We start from the raw sequence: 21,773 nt of genomic DNA on the forward strand, positions 1-21,773 counted from the left end.
TGACCAATAGCGTTGAAGTGGGCGTGGACCCGCAAAAATTCAACTGTCGTTGTTTTGGTGTGTGGCGTACAGGCGATAAGCTGCTGATCAACAATTGAGAGAAATTAAATAATCTAATCGAAGAGAATGGAAATTAAGGTTGAAGGCGCGTCCAAACTTTCGCGAACAGGTGGATATGAAACTTTATAATTCGAATACGTGTTTGTAATTAACGTGACTTTCGTTAGATCGGGGCATGGCATGCTTATACAACACACTGTGTTCGGTTTGTGATGTTTTTGTGTAATATTGTTGATTTCAGTTGTATTGTCATGTTAATAAGTGCTTTTTAAATCCCATTTTAACAATCTTAATAAGCTGAGTACTAGTCTGAGACTGGCTGAGGTCACTGGCTGCTCAGACTTGGACTTTAGAGCGAAAGGTTGTGAGTTCAAATTCCAGCCACACCACGTTGCCACTCCTGGACCTCTGATCAAGGCCCTTAACCTTATAGCTGTTTATAAATTAGATAAATGTAATTAGGATGAGTTTGATGTGTAATGAAGGATTAAGCTTTTTATTTATACCCTGTGCAATGTGTTAGCAGTAATGTGCAGTATTGTAAATATACTATATATTTAGTGTAGGATTTCTTAAGCAGTTTGCATCCAAGAACATTAAGAGAGAGTCTGAATGATGTGTTTATTTCACTATGAGAAACAATCTAAAGAAAATGACCGTTATAATGCATTAATAAGGAAACTGCTCAAGCTGTTGCAAACCATCTAACAAAAACCTTATCATAATTTTATCATTTATAAAAATATAATTTTTGTCTTTAATTTTTTTGCAAAGAAATAGTAAAATGCTATTAGTGTTGGTGGAGTTAATGCTAAAGTTTGTTTAGGAAAATAGTGTATAATGTTAGTATAATGGCATTCATTGAAAACTGTAGTAAATATGAGATTTTTAATGGCAGAGTTTGGGTTTGTACTGAAGCACATTGCATTCATGAAGAGAAAAAAAATCACAGAAAGGATCTCATAATTATGAGTTAATGACTTCATATCTCAAAATTATGAGAAGTTGGGGCAGTCTGTGGCAGGGGAGCATTTTGGTGCATAACACCGGATCATTAATAATAATGACACACATTGATTTTAAATTTTGTAAAACTTGAAAACAGCCATGTGCAGTTTTTTACTGCTCATAGTGTAACAAAGGGCTGCATAACACATTCAGAGAAAAGTGCTGTCTTTCTTCCTCCAGATAAATTAAATTAGATCCCAGATTATTGGCCAGAATTACTGTGATTGACAGGACATAATGAATCACATTCAAAATGAAGTATTTGTTAATCATTTAAAGTCAGGTTGTGAATTATAACTGCTAGATACTAATTACAACAATACTAGCCAATTGTAATCTTGACTGTTATAACAGAATTAAAGTGATAAGAACTATAAGTTTCTTCTTCTTCTTTCGGCTTCTCCCATTAAGGGTCGCCACAGCGGATCATCCGTCTTCATACCCCCTGTCCTCTACATCTGCCTCTTTCAACCCAACTACCTGCATGTCTTCCCTCACCACATCCATAAACCTCCTCCTTGGTCTTCCTCTTTTACTCCTTCCTGGTGGTTCCATCATCAGCATTCTCCTACCCATATACCCCATGTCCCTCCTCTGCACATGTCCAAACCATCTCAATCTCTCCTCCCTCACCTTGTCGCCAAAACGACCTACATGCGCTGTTCCTCTAATAAACTAATTTCTAATCTTGTCCATCCTCGTCACTCCCAACGAAAACCTCAACCTCTGCTACCTCCAGCTCCACCTCCTGTCTTTTAGTCAATGCCACTGTCTCTAAACCATACAACATCACTTTCCCTTTCACTCTTGCAGATACTCTTCTTTTACAAATCACTCCTGCTATCACTCTTCTCCACCCACTCCACCCTGCCTGCACTCTTTTCTTCACTTCTCTAACACACTCTCCATTACATTGCACTGTTGACCCCAGGTACCTGAACTCCACCACCTTCTCCACCTCTTCTCCCTGCAACCGCATCACTCCACTGCCCTCCCTCTCATTCACACACATGTACTCTGTCTTACTCCTACTGACTTTCATTCCCCTTCTCTCCGGAACGTACCTCCACCTCTTCAGGCTCTTCTCAACCTGCTCCCTACTCTCACCACAAATAACAATCCCAGCTCGGTTCCTCTGCCTGGCCAATCAGTACAAATTCTTTTCTCCTTCCTTAGTGTTCAACCTCTCATACAGCTCCTCATATGCCTTTTTTCTTAGCTTTCACCACATCCCTCTTCACATGCCGGCATCTCCTTGTACTCCTGCTGACTTTTCTCATCACTCTGTCGATCCCAATTCTGTTTTGCCAACCTCTTTCTCCTTATGCTCTCCTGCACTTCCTCATTCCACCACCACGTCTCTTTGTCTTTTTTCTATTTCCAGATGTCACACCAAGTACCTTTCTAGCTGCCTCCCTCAACACTCCTGCAGTAGTTGCCTAATCATCCAGCACCTCTTCAACACCACCGAGCCCCTGTCTGACCTCTTCCCTGAACCTCACACTACAGTCTTCCTCCTTCAGTTTCCACCATCTTATTCTTCTTTCATTCCTCACTCTCCTCCTTTTCTTGTTCACCTCTAAAACCATCCTACAGACCACCATCCGATGCTGTCTAACTACACTGTCCCCTGCCAACACCTTACAATCTCCAATCTCCTTCAGGTTGCATCTCCTACATAGAACATAGACCACCTGTGTGCGCCTTCCTCCACTCTTATACGTCACCCTATGATCCTCTTCCTTCTTAAAATACGTATTTACCACTGCCATTTCCATCCTTTTAGCAAAATCTACCACCATCTGCCCTACCACTTCATCTAACTCACTCCAGAATATTTTCTTCTCCATCTCACAACCCACTTGTGGAGCATAAACATCAACTTCCAGCTTCTTGTTAATCACCCTATCAGAATCTCTCTTCACCTTCACTACACTCTTACCGTACTCTTCCTTCAGAATCACCCATACACCTTTCCTCTTTCCATCCACATCATGATAAAACTGTTTAAACCCCTCCAATGTTCCTGGTCTTACTCCCTTTCCACTTGGTCTCCTGAACACACAACACATCCACCTTTCTCCTCTTTAACATATCAACTACATCTCTCCCTTTACCCGTCATAGTACCAACATTTAAAGTACAACAATAAGTTTAATGAAGGAAAACAGTTTGTGATTTAATATGTCCTAGATAAAAAAAATCATCTTCAATTAAGATCCCTACTCCTTTATATATTTATATTTTTATTTATATATATATATATATATATATATATATATATATATATATATATATATATATATATATATATATATATATATATATATATATATATATATATATTATAGGAAGGATAGAACAACTAAGGTGTAGACTGGAAGGCCTAAACTGACGTATGCATTTTTATGGTCATAAATACACTGTAACCCCCTATAGCTCTTAGTCATGTGCTGAAGGGCATATCTACATTCTTTGTCTTGTTTGAGTAAATTAACTGTGTGACATCACTTGGCATCAGTAGATACTTGCACACTGAGTAAACCTGACATGAAATGCCAAACAAGAGAACAAATTGTTTTTCATTTACAGAATTGCGTAAGCAGAAACTTGCAGAATATCTGGCAGCAAAAGGCAGATTAAAACCCCTAAATCAGAAGTAAGTCATTATGGTTTTAAGATTTCAATCCTGCGTTTTGGGACAGTTGGTTTTAGAAAAGTTATGCTGATTTTCTTTTCTAAATTTCCTTTAAAGGCCTTATCTAAAAAACTGTGCTAGTCTGACGAAGCCCCCAGGAGTCATGCAGAAATCCCACAATGTAAGTTTATACACCACTCCATACATACAGGGAAAGTATTTTCACCTGTCCTAAAAAGAAACACACAAAACAGTTTAAACTAAGAGAAACTGAATTTGGTTCATTCCAAGGTACTGCAAACTTAAGTTTTCACACAGTCATTCTAAAAATGTGGCTGATTTGGAAGATTTTTGCATTAGTCAGCATGACCTAATGATATTCAGATGTTTGGGATGAAGTAGCAGACCAGGTTCTACAATATATGCCATATTCAACAAGAAAGCCCTCAATAACATTTATTACTGGGGTCAGTATTAACCCCAAACATTAACATGTGTGTAGTCATGTCATAGCAGCCACCAGATACATCATTAAAGAATAAGTAAAATAATAAAGTAAAAACACATTTTTGGAAAGATCTTATGTAATTAGGAAATGTCATAAATTCTAAAATAATGATAACATTTTTTTCCACTATTTAAAGAGGCTTTGGGTTCATATAGACTACAACCAGAACATAGTTAAATTGATACATATTTTTACATCCCAATCAAGGCATAGATGGCCCTGTAGATATGTTACCATGTTTTATTTTATTGTGCTGTGTATTAGGTTTTTCTTTATTTGTCAGTACATGTATTTTTGGAATCAAGGTGTAGTCTACATTCTGAAGCACCCGTTAACAATTAAATGCACTTAAATGGAAATGAGAATGTCATTGCAACATCGGTCAAGTGGTTGTCATCGAATTCTTTTGGCTTATAACAGACCCATAACAGTGTGTATTGCCTCATTGATGGGTCAATAGTAAGAGTCAGACTTTTTACTGCAGATGACCCCAGGGTGACTAAGGAAAGAATAATACGTTTCCATTCCTGATTGTAAGTGGTGACAAATGTGGCAGTTTATTGTCATTCAGATGAGAGGTTGGAAAAGCCGGTTCCTATCAGTTGACTTAATCAAACTTGCCCCGGGTTCATGTTATCACAATTAATACATTTGTTAATAATTCTCCAGAGTTTGCTGGCATGGGGTCAGTTAAGAAATAAACAATGTATTTATATGCTTAAGTCCCTTTACCCTTAGTGTACAGCCAGTGGCTTCACGTGTCTCTGTACACCCCCTTCTTGTCCTCTAAGGTGGGTGAAAAGCAGTGATAAACACACAATTCAAACATGGCAAAACATTAAAATCCCTGACCAAGGCCTGGTCCTTGAACTAGCCACCGATCTAATTTTCTCTCAATTGTGTGATCTGCACCAGAGAACTGCGTGAGAGAGAATGAATCTAAAATTATTTCAGTATTGAAACAGCTAGGTGTAAATTATGTTTAAAGGATAACTAGAAGATACACACACCCTGACCTGTAAAATAGCCCATTAACATTAGTGGTCCATCTGTAGAATGTTGCAAGGAGGAGAAATAGAGACGGGCTGGGCTGTGTTATGGAGCTAGTATTGAGGAACTAGGTGAACACCAAGGAATTTAGTTTTTCTGAACTATATCCATGATGGTGTTGATGTTCAGCTTGGAGTAATCACTGCATCTCCTCCTGATGTCAAAACCATCTCTTTAGTTTTATCAACATTCAAATACAGGTTTTGGCTTTGCACCAGTCTACTAACCTCTGCACTTTATCTCTGCATGCTGACTTTTTGTTCTTGCCGATGAGACCCACCATGGTCATGTCATCAGCAAGCTTGATGATGTGATGGAAGCTGTACATTGCTACTCAGTGGTGAGTCAGCAGTTAAACATCAGGGGACTGAGCACACAGCCCTGGGGGCTGGATGTGATGGAGTTGGATAGTGATGGTGCTGTATGCGGCCTGGACTGCCTGAGGTTTCAGTCAAAAAGTCTGTGTTCCAGTTGCAGAGGGAGGTGTTCAGGCCCAAAAGGCTCAGTTTCGCAATTAGACGTTGAGGAATAATGGTGCTGAATGCTGAGCTGTCAATGTCAATGAATATCATTCATATGTTTGTGGCAGTATTTTCCAGATAATTAAGGAGTAGTTGGAGAGTGCAGTCAGTAAAGCAGTTAGGATGATATACAAACTGCAGTGTGTCCAGTGAGGGGGCAGCAGGCTCTTGATGTATTTCATGAGCCTCTCGATGCTCAGGAAAGGCCCAGTCTACCCAAAATAACTATTGACCACTTGCTCTTACAAGCTGCCTTTAAACAATCGCCTCCTCTGGATACTAGAATCAAAGAAACTCTAATAATCTATAAATCACTTCCAATGTGGTTTTAGCCATGGAAAGAGCAGTTTAATTCGATTAATTTTAATTTGTATAATGCTTTTAACAATGAACATTCTCAACACTACTTTACACAGGTAATGTGTTAATAAAGAATAAATAACATTGTTCTTTATAATTCCAATTATTATTTATAATTAATTAAAGTTTGGCCCTAATGAGCGAGCCAGTGGTGACTATGGCAAGAAAAATCCTTGAGATGAGAAGGAAGAAACCTTGAGAGGAATTAGAATCAAATGCAACCAGTGAGTCAGTGTAGCAGACTGTTACCTTTAAGTACAGACCAAATTCAGAGTCCCGGACACTAATTGAAAGGCTGTTCCTTAACTGTGGGGTTTATAAGAAAAAGATCTGTTGATATGCTCATATCTTTTTTGCTGCTGCATTCTGGACTAACTGAAGCTTAGTTATGCACTTACTCGAACACCCAGACAGTAGTTTAATCTATATGTAACAAAAGCATGCGCTGTTTACATGAGCCTCAAAAGAAAGACGAGAGTCAATAATTACACGCAGCTCTTTGACTGCTGTACACACTGAGACAAAAAAACCATCCCGAGATGCTACATAATCAGAAAGTTTACTTCTAGCTGCATATGGTCCTATCAAAAAAAACTTCCGTCTAATCTGAGTTAAACAGTAGGAATTTATCAAGCATCCACTGTCTAAAGTCTTTTACACACTGATGTTAGATCATCTATTTACGCTAAAATCATACATCTGAGAATCTTTTATTAGGACAGAGCACATTTTTGCTTTTTATCTGATCCAAGAAAAAGTATATGATAAACTAAGAGCTATAGTGTTATGAAAGACCTTTATGAAATGGTTCTTAGGGCACAATCATTTTCATTTTCCTGTTTAATAGACATTTCAATCCATAAATAGGAAAATCCTGCACAAGAACTGTCTCCATACGTATTTCAGTTTCTGCCTTCAGCAATTACTTCATCATTATCCAGAGCTTTTCATGAAAATAGACCTCATTATAGTTGGTAAAGGTAGAAAAGTTATTAGGTTTTCTCTTTGTTAAAACAATGACTTTTATTTCACATTTGAAAACCTAAAAGACTTCCCAATCTTAATCTCTTTAAAATGTGATAATTTGATATAGGCCGTTTAAAATGAACTCACATATATGCATAATTATTTGTTCCGCAAGACCCTTCTCTTTATTAAACATTTTTAATTTTTCTCTCTAGTTTTAATGTCAGTAAACAACACTTTTATGTAGTAAGCTCTCTTAAGTACTTAAGCTATCAACAGCAAAGGTCTTAAAATTGCTTCTATATGTAAATGTAAAATCTTTATAAGTACAACTGCTGTATTCTTTATTTTCATTTATTCTATTATTTTTTTTTTATCTATGTAACTCATACTTGAGGTACTCAGTTTTTGGAATGAAGATAGATTTAGATCTTGACATGTCATTAAAACTACACTGCTACTACTGACTGCAGATGTCTGCATGTATAATATTTCAGGGATTGGGTTCATATTTGTTATTTGTGACACAACTGTAAACAAACCAGTCTAATCCAGCACTGAGTCTGAGAACCGGACGAACCATTCCTAGTACATGCAGTCATGACAGAAACATACCTGTTCGAGCTGGTTTGAAAATGCTTAGTTTCATCAGTTAATGAACATCCACGATCATAACTCTAACTGCACCCAACTTAAGAATTAATTTCCTAACAAGTAGTTTTCAGACATGCAGGAACATGAGTAGAATGCTTTTTTTTACTATTGGAATTTCAAGACGTGTAAAAAATGTATTTATGAAAAGTTTAATTTCTATCCTCCTTGATAAATTACGTATATGGGTAGTTATAATTCTAGACATTTTTATAGCCTAGAATTTTATAACCTAGTTTTTTATACCTACATATGTTTTTGCTTATGGTCAGGTAAGCTGATTTCTGCTAAAGGTTGATCACTATTAAAAAAAACTGCACTTATTTTAAAATAACTGTTTTATTGCTATGCCCCAGTATTACCCCAGTTCCAAATGTTTTGGGACACTGTGTAAAATGTAAATAAATGCAGAATTAACCCATATTTAATTCTCAATAGAACATAGAAAGCATATTAAATGTTTAGACAGATTAAATGTACCTTTTTAAAGAAAGAATAATTAAATTTTTATTTTGATGGCCGCAACACATCTTGGGACACGGCTACGTTTGCCACTTTGTAGCATCCCTTCTACTTTTAACAACAGTCTGTATTCCTGTGGGAACTGAGGAGACCAGTTGCTGTTGTAGGAAGAAGGATGTTGTCTGACTCATGTCTGATACAGGATTCTTGCTACTACTTCAGCACCCATACTATAAAATCATGTTGTTGTAATAGATGCAGTGGTTTAGCATTGTCTTTTTCAAATATGTAAGATCATCTATGGTAAAAAGTCTTTGTCTGGTTTGAAGCATATGTTGCGCTGAAACCTGCATATACCTTTCAGCATTGATGGTGTCTTTTCAAATGTGAAAGCTGCCTATTTTATAAGCAATAATGTGCACTCATACCATCAGAGACAGAAGCTTTTGTACTGAGCACTGATAACAGTCTGGAGGATATTGCATCCATGAATTCCAAAAAGACTTTCTAATTTTGATTTGTTTAATTTTAAATGACTTTGGTCCAGAGAAAACAACAGTGTTTCTGGATCATGTTCACATATGGCTTCATTTAATAATAGACCTTTTTACTCTGCATTTGTGCATGACGAGGTGAAACAGGGTTTAGACATTTTTTTAAATTCAGGTTGAGCTTGTAAAGCTTATCAAAGCTTTAACCACTGTGAAATTCATATTTGGAAAGTACATACTGATTACTATACACTTTTATGGCAACTTTTTTTAATCTGCTTGATATAGCAGTAGGTTCTTTAACAGACATTTTACTTTTCCCCTTTTTTTCCCCTTTAGTCTGAAAGAGGAAAGGAGAACTCAGTCCCCAGTTCCACAGGTGGCAAAAAAGAAGTATCAAAAGCAAATGCACATGCAGAAAATAACAAACATTTGAGACCCTTCAGCAAAGCTCCTACTCTTATTATTCCACGTTTACCAGTCAAAATCACTCTTTCCCAAACATCCTCTGAACAGGCAAGAACACGCTGTCAAGAAACCGCTCGTGCAGTAAGAAATTCTACTTTTAAAGTACAACACACTAAACCAGGTTTACACAGAAATGTCATGGCTCCCAAGCAAGACAAAACTGTTAAGAAGGGTCCAGCACCTGTGCCTAGCCAGGCACAACCTTTTCACAGGTCTTCTATAAATGCGCATACAAGCATCAAAACAGATCTTCTAAGAAGGAATTTAGTCAAAGGTTCAGAAAAAGTAGTGCACAAATCTCAGGTCAAATGTCACACAAATAAAGAATACGAAGCCAACACTGTTCCCAGCTGTACAGACTCAAAATCTTTAATTAGTAAACAGGCCACAGTGGTGTTGAAGACTTCTAAGGAAACTAACAATTTAAATAAAACACAAAACAATCTGAGAAAACCATTGAACAGCAATCCATTAACAGCGCCAGATGCATCAGTAAAAAAACTAACTAAATCCCAAGACAAGCAAGCATTAAACAAGTTAGGAAATAAACCAGGGTTTACTTGCACACAAAAAAGTCTTTCAGTCACAGGCAAGCAAAAATCATCCCTCTTGTCGGCATTTTCTAAAACTGAAGATGCATCAAAATCTGCCAGTGCACCAGTGGCAGGTTTTAAAAAAGCAGCCCCAACTCAACAGCGCCAGTGTACCACATTTAAACTTCCAATCAAACCCATTGTTCAAGCCCCAGTACCACAGACTCTCCCACACCTAAGCAAGATGTCCAGTCTGACCAAGGTGCCTGTGCAGCCGAAGACTCCCAAGTCAACATTTAATCCTGGAACTGATGGTGTCAGGACTGTCCCCCTGGATGGAAGAAAAAAATCAACTTTGGCTCAAGAAGAGAGATTGTGAGTTGAAGTTTTGATATTGACTATGGTATATGATATTAATGATATATGGCAAAGTTATTAGGTTTTCTCTTTGTTAATACAATGACTTTTATTTCACATTTGAAAACCTAAAAGACTTCCCAATCTTAATCTCTTTAAAATGTGATAATTTGATATAGGCCGTTTAAAATGAACTCACATATATGCATAATTATTTGTTCCGCAAGACCCTTCTCTTTATTAAACATTTTAAATTTTTCTCTTTAGTTTTAATGTCAGTAAACAACACTTTTATGTAGTAAGCTCTCTTAAGTACTTAAGCTATCAACAGCAAAGGTCTTAAAATTGCTTCTATATGTAAATGTAAAATCTTTATAAGTACAACTGCTGTATTCTTTATTTTCATTTATTCTATTATTTTTTTTTTATCTATGTAACTCATACTTGAGGTACTCAGTTTTTGGAATGAAGATAGATTTAGATCTTGACATGTCATTAAAACTACACTGCTACTACTGACTGCAGATGTCTGCATGTATAATATTTCAGGGATTGGGTTCATATTTGTTATTTGTGACACAACTGGAAGCAAACCAGTCTAATCCAGCACTGAGTCTGAGAACCGGACGAACCATTCCTAGTACATGCAGTCATGACAGAAACATACCTGTTCGAGCTGGTTTGAAAATGCTTAGTTTCATCAGTTAATGAACATCCACGATTATAACTCTAACTGCACCCAACTTATATATTATTGGGCATATTACTGGGCTATGAGGTATTCATTATTTTCACGTTGTCATGTTATGTTGAATTATTATTATTATTTATTTTTTAACAGTGTTTTAGATAGGGGTGTAACGGTACATGGCTTTCGGTTCAGTACACGTGTGCGGAAGACAATCCTTTCTACATGTGGAACATAGTTACAATCTGAGTTTTTTCAGTTACTTTTCAAGTGGCAGACCACAAGTTTGTTTAGTCTCTGGCTTGCACTTTGAGGACATTTTTTTAAATGATCAAACTTGAAAACATACACAACAATGCAAAGGGTATAGCGGCTGGTTATTGGCTAACCAAGAATTTTTCTTAAAGTTATAAAGTCCTGACACCTTCGGAAGGAATGAAGAAAGATTCCCTAAAGTATGCTGAAATACGTAGAACAGTTATATGCAGTGCAGCAGGAACGTATTCATAGCGCTTAACTTTTTCCACATTTTGTTGTTACAGCCTTATTTCAAAATGGATTAAATTCATTATTTTCCTTACAATTCTACAAACAATACCCCATAATAACAACATGAAAGAGTTTTGTTTGAAATCTTAATAAAATAAAATAAAAACCCGAAAAAGTCACGTGTACAACAGTATTCACAGCCTTTGCTCAATACTTTGTTGAAGCACCTTTGGCACCAAATAAAGCCTCAAGCATTTTGAGTATGATGCTATAAGCTTGGTGTAAAAAATCTCACCGGGTTTTACGCTGGAGGCAATAGTGCGCCAAGCAGAGCTTTATTTACTTACTTTAATTTTCTCCCCAGTTTTTTCCTTTAAAGTACTCCCGCCGGGGGGGGCTCACCTACACTCTCACGGTTTTGGATACCCTTCAGCAGCGTCCGCCCGTCTTACTTGCGGATCAGCACGCCTTTCCTTGGCACACGCCTGGCATGCCTTCTTCTCGACATCTGCCCGAGCACACTTGCGGACTTGCACGCCTTTCCCTTTGCCATCTGCCTGCGCCCAGTCACTGTTCGAAGACCCTTACGCTCACCTCTGCTTGGTGGCTCTCTTTCCCTGAGGCTGGTGTCCTTTCTTTATTTATTAGCGTTGCTGGACTCAAACAGAGCGCACTGATTAGTCTCATCAGCTACAGGTGATGTGTTACTGCTGGTTTCTGCTGCACTCCACTCACAAACCGCTGCCATGCTTGGCACACATATTTTTGGGCAGTTTCTCTCATTCTTCTTTGCAGAACATTTCAAGTTCCATCAGGTTGGATAGGGAGTGTGGGTGCCCAGTAATTTTCAGTTCTCGTGTTCAAGTCTGGGCTCTGGCTGGGCCACTTAGGGACATGCACAGAGTCGTCCCGTAGCCACTCTTTTTTTTATCTTGGCTGTGTGTTTAGGGGCATTTTACTGTTGGAAGATCAACCGTTGCCCCAGTCTAAGGTCCAGAGCGCTCTGGAGCAGGTTTTCATCAAGGATGTCTCTATACATTGCTACATTCATCTTTCCCTTGATCCTGACTAGTATCCCAGTTCCTGATGCTGAAAAACATCCCCACAGCATGATGCTGCCACCACCATGTTTCACTTTCGTGATGGTATTGGCCAGGTGATGATTGGTTTGCTTGGTTTCCTCCAGACAAATTCAACATTTGTTTCTAATGGTTTAAACGTCATTCAGGTGCATTTTGGCAGATTACAGGCGGCCTGTCATGTGGCTTTTACTGAGAAATTGCTTACGTCTGCTCACTCTACCATACAGGCCTGATTGGTGAAGTCCTGCAGAGATGGTTGTTTTCTGGAAGGTTCTCATCTCTCCACAGAAAAACACTGAAGCTCTTGGTTCTTGGTCACCTCCCTGACTAAGGCCCTTCTCCCTCGATCGCTCAGTTTGGCCAGATCGGCCCTCTCTAGGAAGAGTCCTGGTGGTTCCAAACATCTTCCATTTATGGATGATGGAGATCACTGTGCTCCCTGGGACCTTTAGAGCTGCGGAAGTTTTTCTGTACTCTTCCCCTGATTTGTGCCTTGATACAATCCTGTCTCTGAGGTCTACAGACAATTCCTTGGGCTTCATGGTTTGGTTTGTGCTCTGACATGCACTGTTAACTGTAAAACAGATACAAAAAACATACACAACAATACCAGGGTTATAAAAGAGTTAGCTCAGTGAAACTCCATACCGGTAATAATATTTGTTTTGGTATGCATGAAAACTCTATAGAATCCATGTTTTATGTTTAGTTTTATGTAGGGATGCACCGAATATTCGGCCACCAAAAATATTCGGCCGAAAATGGCCCAAAAGTGCATTTTCGGTTTTCGGCCGAAGACTATGATCACCGAAAAAACACGGCCGAAACAGTTTGTTGTGATGACGCAAACAGAAATCGCTGCCTGCATGTGCATGTCTAAAACATGTCTGCGGTGTGGACGTGTTTCAGTATATCTGAGAAAGACCCACGGATAGCGATGTGCAAAACATGTAATGCCGAAATTTCGTCTGTAAAAACTTTCTCCACGTCGGGTTTAATTTATCACCTGAAATCCAAACATCCCGATCGCTATGCTGAATATGAGAGAAATGCGGCACAGAAAAGCAAAACCCCTCCGAGCACGCGCACTCCGTCTGTGGCGGACGTTTTTGAAAAGTCAGGAAGTTTCCCAGTGATATTGTTGTATTGTTGTATCTTTAAGCAGTTGCACTTGTTCTGAATGCACTTTGTTTTTATGAAAGAACATATTTCATTTTACAACCTTTCAGCAGGCCAGAGGGCCTGTACATCATTATTTAATGTACACATGAATGCATTTAAGTTTGAATTGTAATTTATTTTATCCTGTGCATTGTTGCAATGTGCTATAAATAAATATTTTCATAGTTTGTAATTGATTTATTTTTTGAAACTTTAATATTTAATTTATGCAATTGAAATGCCTTGATTTTAGTAAGTTTAGTACACAGTCATAGCCATAAATGCAATGATAATAATAATTGGCATAATTTCTTTCTGTGTTTCGGTTTTCGGCCTTGCTTTCCTCTTTTTCGGTTTTCGGTTTCGGCCAAGAACTTTCATTTCGGTGCATCCATAGTTTTATGTCTAGCTTCAAGAATTTCTTCTAAAAGGAGAAAATACTGACAATTCTACATATAGAGGGAGTAAATGAATGAAGACCGGGTGGGAATTAAGATTAAACTATGCTGAAAAAAGTAGAACAGTTAAGTAGTATATTTTTTGAAAATTAATTATTTATTGTCATTATTTATTATTATTAAAACACACATTTATAAATACATCTGTATTATCATGCAAGAAATCTACATTGTAACTTATGAAAGAGAACTATTTAATTTTTATCACAATATTAGAATTTTAATGATATTAGTTTTGGACTAAACTTTAATATTTTGTTATACATTCCCAAACTACTTGTCTTGAACAGGCGTAAACTTAAAGAGTGGCGAGAGGCAAAAGGCATCACGTATAAACGGCCACCGATGCCTGTACAGCCAACAAGAAGGCAGACGACCACTGTTCCTCCACAGGGATACTGGAGTACAATGGAACAGGAAGATGAAGTCCAAGGCTTTGTCTGTGCTGTTGACCAGTCTCTAAATGACTGCATCAAACTACTTCAGCAGGTAGCTAAATAATTTGGTACTCACAGCTGAAAATGCCCTACCTAACTTTAAATGTTAACAGTTCCTGATTAAAGTGGGCTACATAAACAATTTAAATATTTTTAAAAAGACACTTTAAACTTTACTGTCCATTAAGTCATATTAAAAGTTAATATTGCTCAAAAAGATAAGTTATAGAAGTTATAGATGATGAGGTACCGTGAATATAAATTTCCTGAATTGAACATTTGTAGTGAACATATTTATATATGAAATAATAATAATGAATGCAGTCTTGGAGCAATCCAGAAAAGTGCAGACAAGCTATTGTTTTACAGTCATGACCATTCATATTGATGTGCAGCCATTCCAAATCTAAAATATTCACATACACACACTTACTTTTCAAGCATTTCTCTTATAGGTTTTATTGCCCATTTGTTTTTATAACATCATATGAAACTGTACAGGGAGATATGCTGTTACTTACAATTGTAAAATAGGCACAGATGTTTCATCCCCATGCAGATCTCCAAGTTGCTGTTGTTACTCCGCCCCAAAAAAAAATGTATTCTCGCTGCTTTGTGTAAATCTCCTATAAAACAATTATTTGACTGTCTATTTAAAAAAAAAACTTCGTAAACAAAGTCCGAGTGCTGCATCCACTTTCTGGATGCACTATGAGAAGAAACCTTGGGCCCTAACCTTTATGTGGATGTTTCTTTGATATGGGCCACATGAGAAGTACACTCCTCCATGGCAAAAGCATTCCTAATGGAAGTGACCTCTTTTAGCAGTATAATATTCAGGAATGGTTTGAGGAATATTTAAGATTGGTTGTTTAACTTTCACAAATTCCCTAGATCTCAATCTGATTAATCATCTGTGTTATGTGCTGAACAAACCAATCGGCTCCATTACGGCCTCACCTTAAAATGTACAAGATGTTCTAAAGAAAGTTTGTCTAATTCACCAAACAAATGATTGCAAAATTTAAATTTGATTCACATGAACATTGAGTCATTAGTTTTATCTTTATGTGCTTCCTCACAGGGCTGTCCTGTAGACCAGGTGAGAGATGTTCTGTCTCGGGTACCAATGGCACAGAAATTTGCAAAATACTGGATTTGCCAGGTGCGCTTGTTGGAGCAAGAGGGGAACTTTGATGTACTGCCCACATTTGAAGAGGCTGTTCGTATAGTTAGAGAGGTATGTGTTGTTCATTTCATCCCCACACCCCTTTTCCCTTTGCTGATTACTATGCACTTTGTTTTTTTTCCCTCAACAATAAAAGAGTCAGAAATGTCTTTCATGTCTCTGATAAGTCAAGTCAAGTTTATTTGTATAGCACTTTTCACAACAGACATTGTCTCAAAGCAGCTTTATACAAATCAACAGTTAAGGTGAATGGTGTGAATTTGTCCCTGATGAGCAAGCCGCTGGCAACTGTGGCAAGGAAAAACTCCCTTAGACGTTATGAGGAAGAAACCTTGAGAGGAACCAGACTCAAAAGGGGAACCCATCCTCATTTGGGTGACATCAAAAGTTTGATCATAAATCTTTCAACAATACAGAACACTGGAGAGTGAGAACTAACATGATTACTGGAGTATAAGATTATAAGTGATGTTCTTTCTGCAGTCTTATACAGTCTATATGGTTAGTAGCTCCTAGTTTTATAAGCTCAGCATTTGTGATCATCACAGATCCAGCATCAGCTTCTCCATGCCAGAGCCTTTAAACACTCTAGGAGGTCCAATGTCAAACTCCACACATGCAGTGGGATCCAAATGGCACTGGTACGTCTCTAGATGGTTCGGGATGTTTGCGAGTTCGGCTTTCACTTCTTCAAAGGTCCGTAATCATCACGAGGTGGGAGGTGACTGGAGCTGGCCGAACCTCAGGGTGTCTCGGGATGGGGAGAGAAAGAGAAGCAGTGGAGAGGAATTAGCGTAGCTGCTGTTCATGATATTTACAGCACAAGTTGATAATGTGCATGTGATCAGATGTTCTGGAGCACAAGGTTATGATATGTGATGTGTGTTATGTGTAGGCTTTGCTAAAAATATATGTTTTTAATCTGCACTTAAACTGGGTGAGTGTGTCTGAGCCCAGAACACTGTCAGGAAGACTATTCCAGAGTTTAGGAGCTAAATGTGAAAATGCTCTACCACCTTTAGTGGACTTTGCTATTCTAGGAACTACTAGAAGCCCAGAGTTTTGAGATCTCAGGGAACGTGACGGATTGTAGCGTGTTAAAAGACTGGATAGATACATAGGAGCCAAACCATTTAGTGCTTTATAAGTGAGAAGTAATAGTTTGTAGTCTATTCGAAACTTAACCGGAAGCCAATGTAGGGACGATAGGATTGTTGTTATGTGATCATATTTTCTTGACCTTGTGAGAACTCTGGCTGCCGCATTCTGGACAAACTGAAGCTTGTTTATTAATGATGCAGGACATCCACCTAGTAACGCATTACAGTAGTCTATTCTGGAGGTCATAAACGCATGAGAAGATTTTAAATTTAGAGAAGTAAAAAGAAAAAAAAAGAAGTGTCATCTGAAAATTGACTTGTTTTATATTAAGAAAGATTATAAAGATTTTAATGTTGTTAGATTGTAGCCTTAAGTGCATATATTAAAGCAATGTTTTGTTTTTATTTCTAAACTGTGCTTAACAAAAGGCTTGAGCAAGGTGTGAAGCAATAAACACAAAGACACACCCAAATCATTTCCCTCAATCCCTTTGTTTGGGTTTGGACTATGGAACTATAAAAATGTATATATATACTTTTCTTTTTTTTTTTTAAACATACTCTGTACTCTCATAATGAGGCAATGGCGAAATTATACACTTAATAGAAATACATGCATTCAAAGAAATTAGAAATTCTTTATCAACAAATTGATTAAAAATAAAACAATACATGTAAATTCCCATATTCACTAGGAGTGTACAATTTCACTTCATATACAATTTAGACCTTTTAAAATAATTACTGCTGTAATGATCTTGATGACGTGTCATGTTTGCAACCTAGTGAACCAGTTTCAATTTATTCATTGATTGAAACTTTTGTGCATTGCTCTGAATAAGTTCGTCTGCTAAATGCCATAAAAATGAGTGAATTTGTGTCCTTGCAGACTATGAGAAGGAAAGTGTTAATCTTAACACAGGCATAAGCTTTTACAGTTTACTAGTCAGATTTGGCAGAATTTTGATTAGACCCTATTTCTTTGGTCAGATAAACAGTTTGTTTTATGAAGCGACCATTCAACGATTCATATAGAAAAGAAGAAAATCCCTATTTTTAAGTGTTTGGGGGACCATGAGATTTGAAATGAAAACTTTGATCTTCCTGCTGCTGTCCAAATGCACACCAAATATTGCACACAAGATCAGGCATTAAAGGAAGGTTACAAAACTACTGATATCTTTTACATTTCCTTGAATCAAAATATGACAAGAGGAGACAAAGGTCAACTTCTACTTACTCTTTTGTTTATTTGCTTAAGTTACATTTATAAGGTATTTGAGAAATATTTAATAACTTTGATTGTACTTTTGTTTATATGCAACAAGGGAATTTAATAGAATGAAGATTTAGTTGGACCAAACAAATACAGTGGTGTGATAAAGTGAATAATTTCTCTCACTGTGGTTTGCTGGAGTCCCAAAGCTTTAGAAACGGCTTTATAACCTTTTCCAGACTGATAGATCTCAATTACTTTCTTTCTCATTTGTTTTTGATTTTCTTTGGATCTCGGCATGATGTCTAGCTTTTGAGGATCTTTCGGTCTACTTCACTTTGTGAGGCAGGTTCTATTTAAAAGATTTCTTGAATGAGAACAGGTGTGGCAGTAATCAGGCCTGGGTGTGGCTGGAGAAATTGAATTCGGGTTTGATAAACTACAGTTTTAACAGGGGGCCCAACACTTTTTTCACACAGGGCCATGTAGTTTTGGATTTTGTTTTACCTCAATAATAAAATTCTTCATTTAAAAACTGCATGTTGTGTTCACTTGTTATCTTTTACTAATATTTAAAGTAGTTCGATGATCTGAAACATTAAAGTGTGAAAAACATGCAAAAGAAATCAGGAAGCCAATGTATAGAAATGTATGGATGCTAAACTTTATTTTCCATGAAAATCCTCTGAAAATTTGACATCTTGTCAGTTTCTCTATCTGAAATGCCATGCCATGGTAATTGGATAATTATGGTGTGTGTGTGTGTGTGTGTGTGTGTATGTGTGTGTGTGTGTGTGTGTGTGTGTGTGTGTGTGTGTGTATGTGTGTGTATGTGTGTGTATGTGTGTGTATGTGTGTGTATGTGTGTGTATGTGTGTGTATGTGTGTGTATGTGTGTGTATGTGTGTGTATGTGTGTGTATGTGTGTGTGTGTGTGTGTGTGTGTGTGTGTGTGTGTGTGTGAGATCACCATTGCATCATCTATCACTCAGATAAATAAACCAAAGCAATGACTGTTGAAAGACTTCTGTTACCTTTATGAATCCTGATATGCTTCTTTAAATCTACATTTTAGTAACCTATTCAACAGAAGTGCTCTGTCTAACTAATAATTTATTTTATTCTTACAGCCAGTTGATGAACTGCGCTCTGTGGTATTCGAGATCCTTAAGAAGAAAGAAGCAAAAGGTAAAATAAATAAAAAAAATGGCTCTTAATCTTTCATCATTTTTTTGCAGTTTTGTTTTCAAGTTGTATATGGTGGAATACCAGAAAAAAAAATCTGAATAGTTGAAATGAATGCATTGATATAGTGCGAGTTATCATCTTGCCGGCGTTTTTAGTCTCATCATCAGAGAGAGAGAATGTTGTCAGCAGAGATGAAGATAGGGAACACAGTTTCAACACGTGCACCCCTAAACCCGTCGGCGCCCTGATCCGTGGAGAGAAAAGAGACTCGTCTGTAATAAAATACAAGATCACAGCTACTCCTGGGTATATGATCATTCTTTTATTGTATATAAATGTATATTTATTTCAATTACAGCAATAAATACCACTGACCAATATTTATTGTCTATATTTTTGCAGATAAATTATTAACATATGTCCAGTCACAGTAAAGCATTAGCTCTGTTGCATAAAATTTTAACATATTAAACTTTTAAACATTTATGTCCAGCATAAGTTACATATATATTAATTTGTAATGAAAGGTGCTGAAATATACCCCTTATTGTTTTAGTGGGAAAAGGAGCCAGCAGAGGCCTGGGCGAGTTAATGGGCAGGAAGTTCGTTTCTTCACTCCAGTGCGTCGTTCACTACGTATCCAGAAAACAGCCTCCCGTTACCCAGCAGTGCTGCAGGAGCACGACCACTGTGTGACCTCTTTTCATGATCTCTTGGCTGAAAGCGAAGGCCAGAGTGAGAGCCCACATACAGCAGAAACCCATACCTCTCCACTCTACGTGTACCGAGAGAATGATGCCCTGAAGGAGCAAGTGCAGATCCAACTGGTTTATGATGATGCACAATGATGAAAATGATAGACGTCAAGATTTGTTTAGAGAAACTATTTTCTCTCTTTTTATTTTTTGTTTATTTTTTTAGTTGCACTACTACACTTTCACTGGGCAATGAAAGTGAAGTACATATTTTCAGTCTGATCCAAGAAAAATAAATGTGGGAACTTGACTCATAGCTGCTTGTGCAGGCTGGTAGTGCTCGAAGCAATAGTGACATTTTCTAATATTTTTTTTTTTCATATCTTTCATATGGGATAATAATGATATCATTGTAAATTCTGTGAAAGTAAAAATGAACCTTTTTTATTTGGATATTACATCATAGGCACTTCTCTTTTCAGTCCTATATGTTTTGTTTCTTTTCATTAAAAGTTTTTTAATGGCTTCATCTTAATATTAAAAAACATTTTATGTGATAGCAACATGGCAGTATTACTCTGTAGATTGTATTTGGGGGAAAAAACAGAAATAAAAAAACAAATCAAAGGATTTAGCAGAATTAAAAACAAACACACACAGTGCGTGCCACCAGGAAAAGAAAGGAACTGATTTTACATGCCCACAAAAGACATACCTGAAGCAGCATTAGTCACTCCTAAATCATTAGTTTCAGGAGTCTCTCCTGAAGAACCAGGTGCAGGATTTTTGTATTGGTGGCTCTGATATGCTACTTTTGGTTTAATTTTAATTGATGTATTTATAATGTTTTGCTTTAGAATTAAATAAATATTTTTTTGTGGTAATCAGTCTAAATACTGATAATTTTATTCTATTATGTTTATATTTTTTGTCTTAACCCACATACATACAGTGGTGTGAAAAAGTGTGCCACAGCGTCTCAACAGGATTCAGGTCAGGACTTTAACTAGGCAACTCCAAAGTCTTCATTTTGTTTTTCTACAGCCATTCAGAGGTGGACTTGCTGGTGTGTTTTGAATCATTGTCCTGCTGCACAATCCAATTTCACTTCAGCTTGAGGTCACGAGCAGATGGCCGGACATTCTACTTTAGGATTTTTTGGTAAACAGCAGAATTCATGGTTCCATTTATCACAGCAAGTCTTCCAGGTCTTGAAGCAGCAAAACAGCCCCAGACCATCACACTCCCACCACCATATTTTACTGTTGGTATGATGTTCTTTTTCTGAAATGCGGTGTTACTTTTACACCAGACATAATTGGGGACACACCTTCCAAAAAATTCAACTTTTGTTTCGTCAGTGCACGGTATTGAGTATTTTCCCAAAAGTCTTGGGGATCATCAAGATGTTTTCTGGCAAAATTTGACAGAAAACAACCATTTGTTTTTTTTTTTGCTCAGCAGCGGTTTCCATCTTGAAACTCTGCGATGCAGACTATTTTTGCCATCCCTTTCTTATGGTGGAGTCTTAAACATTGACCTTAACTAAGGCAATTGAGGCATGCAGTTCTTTGGAACATGTTATGGGGTCTTTGTGAGCTTTTGGATGAGTTGTCGCTGTGCTCTTGGGGTAATTTTGGAAGTTTGGCCACTCCTGGGAAGATTCTCCACTGTTCCATGTTTTTGCCATTTGTAAATAATTGCTCTCACTGTGGTTCACTGGAGTCCCAAAGCTTTAGAAATGGCTTTATAACCTTTTCCTTGATAGATCTCAGTTACTTTCCTTCTGATTTGTTTCTGAATTTCTTTTTGGATCTCGGCATGATGTCTAGCTTTTGCGGATCTTTTGGTGTACGTCACTTTGACAAGCAGGTCATATTTAAGAGATTTCTTGATTGTGAACAGGTGTGGCAGTAATCAGGCCTGGGTGTGGCGAGTGAAATTTAACTCGGGTGTGATAAACCACAGTTTTAACAGGGGACAAACACTTTTACACA

At 37.4% G+C, this 21,773-nt stretch overlaps 1 protein-coding gene and 1 long non-coding RNA gene across 2 annotated transcripts in view; both read left to right on the plus strand.

Annotated features, from left to right (window-relative positions):
- Positions 1-21,773, plus strand: part of LOC310718318 — a 198,226-nt gene that overhangs the window by 115,664 nt on the left and 60,789 nt on the right. The gene's annotated exons all lie outside the window — the stretch shown is intronic.
- Positions 7-20,660, plus strand: ckap2l (cytoskeleton associated protein 2-like). The gene is made up of 9 exons (XM_083526941.1): positions 7-169; positions 3,661-3,727; positions 3,824-3,887; positions 9,055-10,091; positions 14,242-14,440; positions 15,473-15,628; positions 19,024-19,081; positions 19,237-19,387; positions 19,638-20,660. Exons 1-9 carry the CDS (start codon positions 127-129, stop codon positions 19,927-19,929), a joined length of 2,067 nt encoding a protein of 688 aa, XP_083383067.1. The 5' UTR covers positions 7-126; the 3' UTR covers positions 19,930-20,660.

The sequence above is a fragment of the Silurus aristotelis genome, assembly GCF_946808225.1.
Source record: "Silurus aristotelis genome assembly, chromosome: 23".
NCBI classification, from domain to species: Eukaryota; Metazoa; Chordata; class Actinopteri; order Siluriformes; family Siluridae; genus Silurus; species Silurus aristotelis.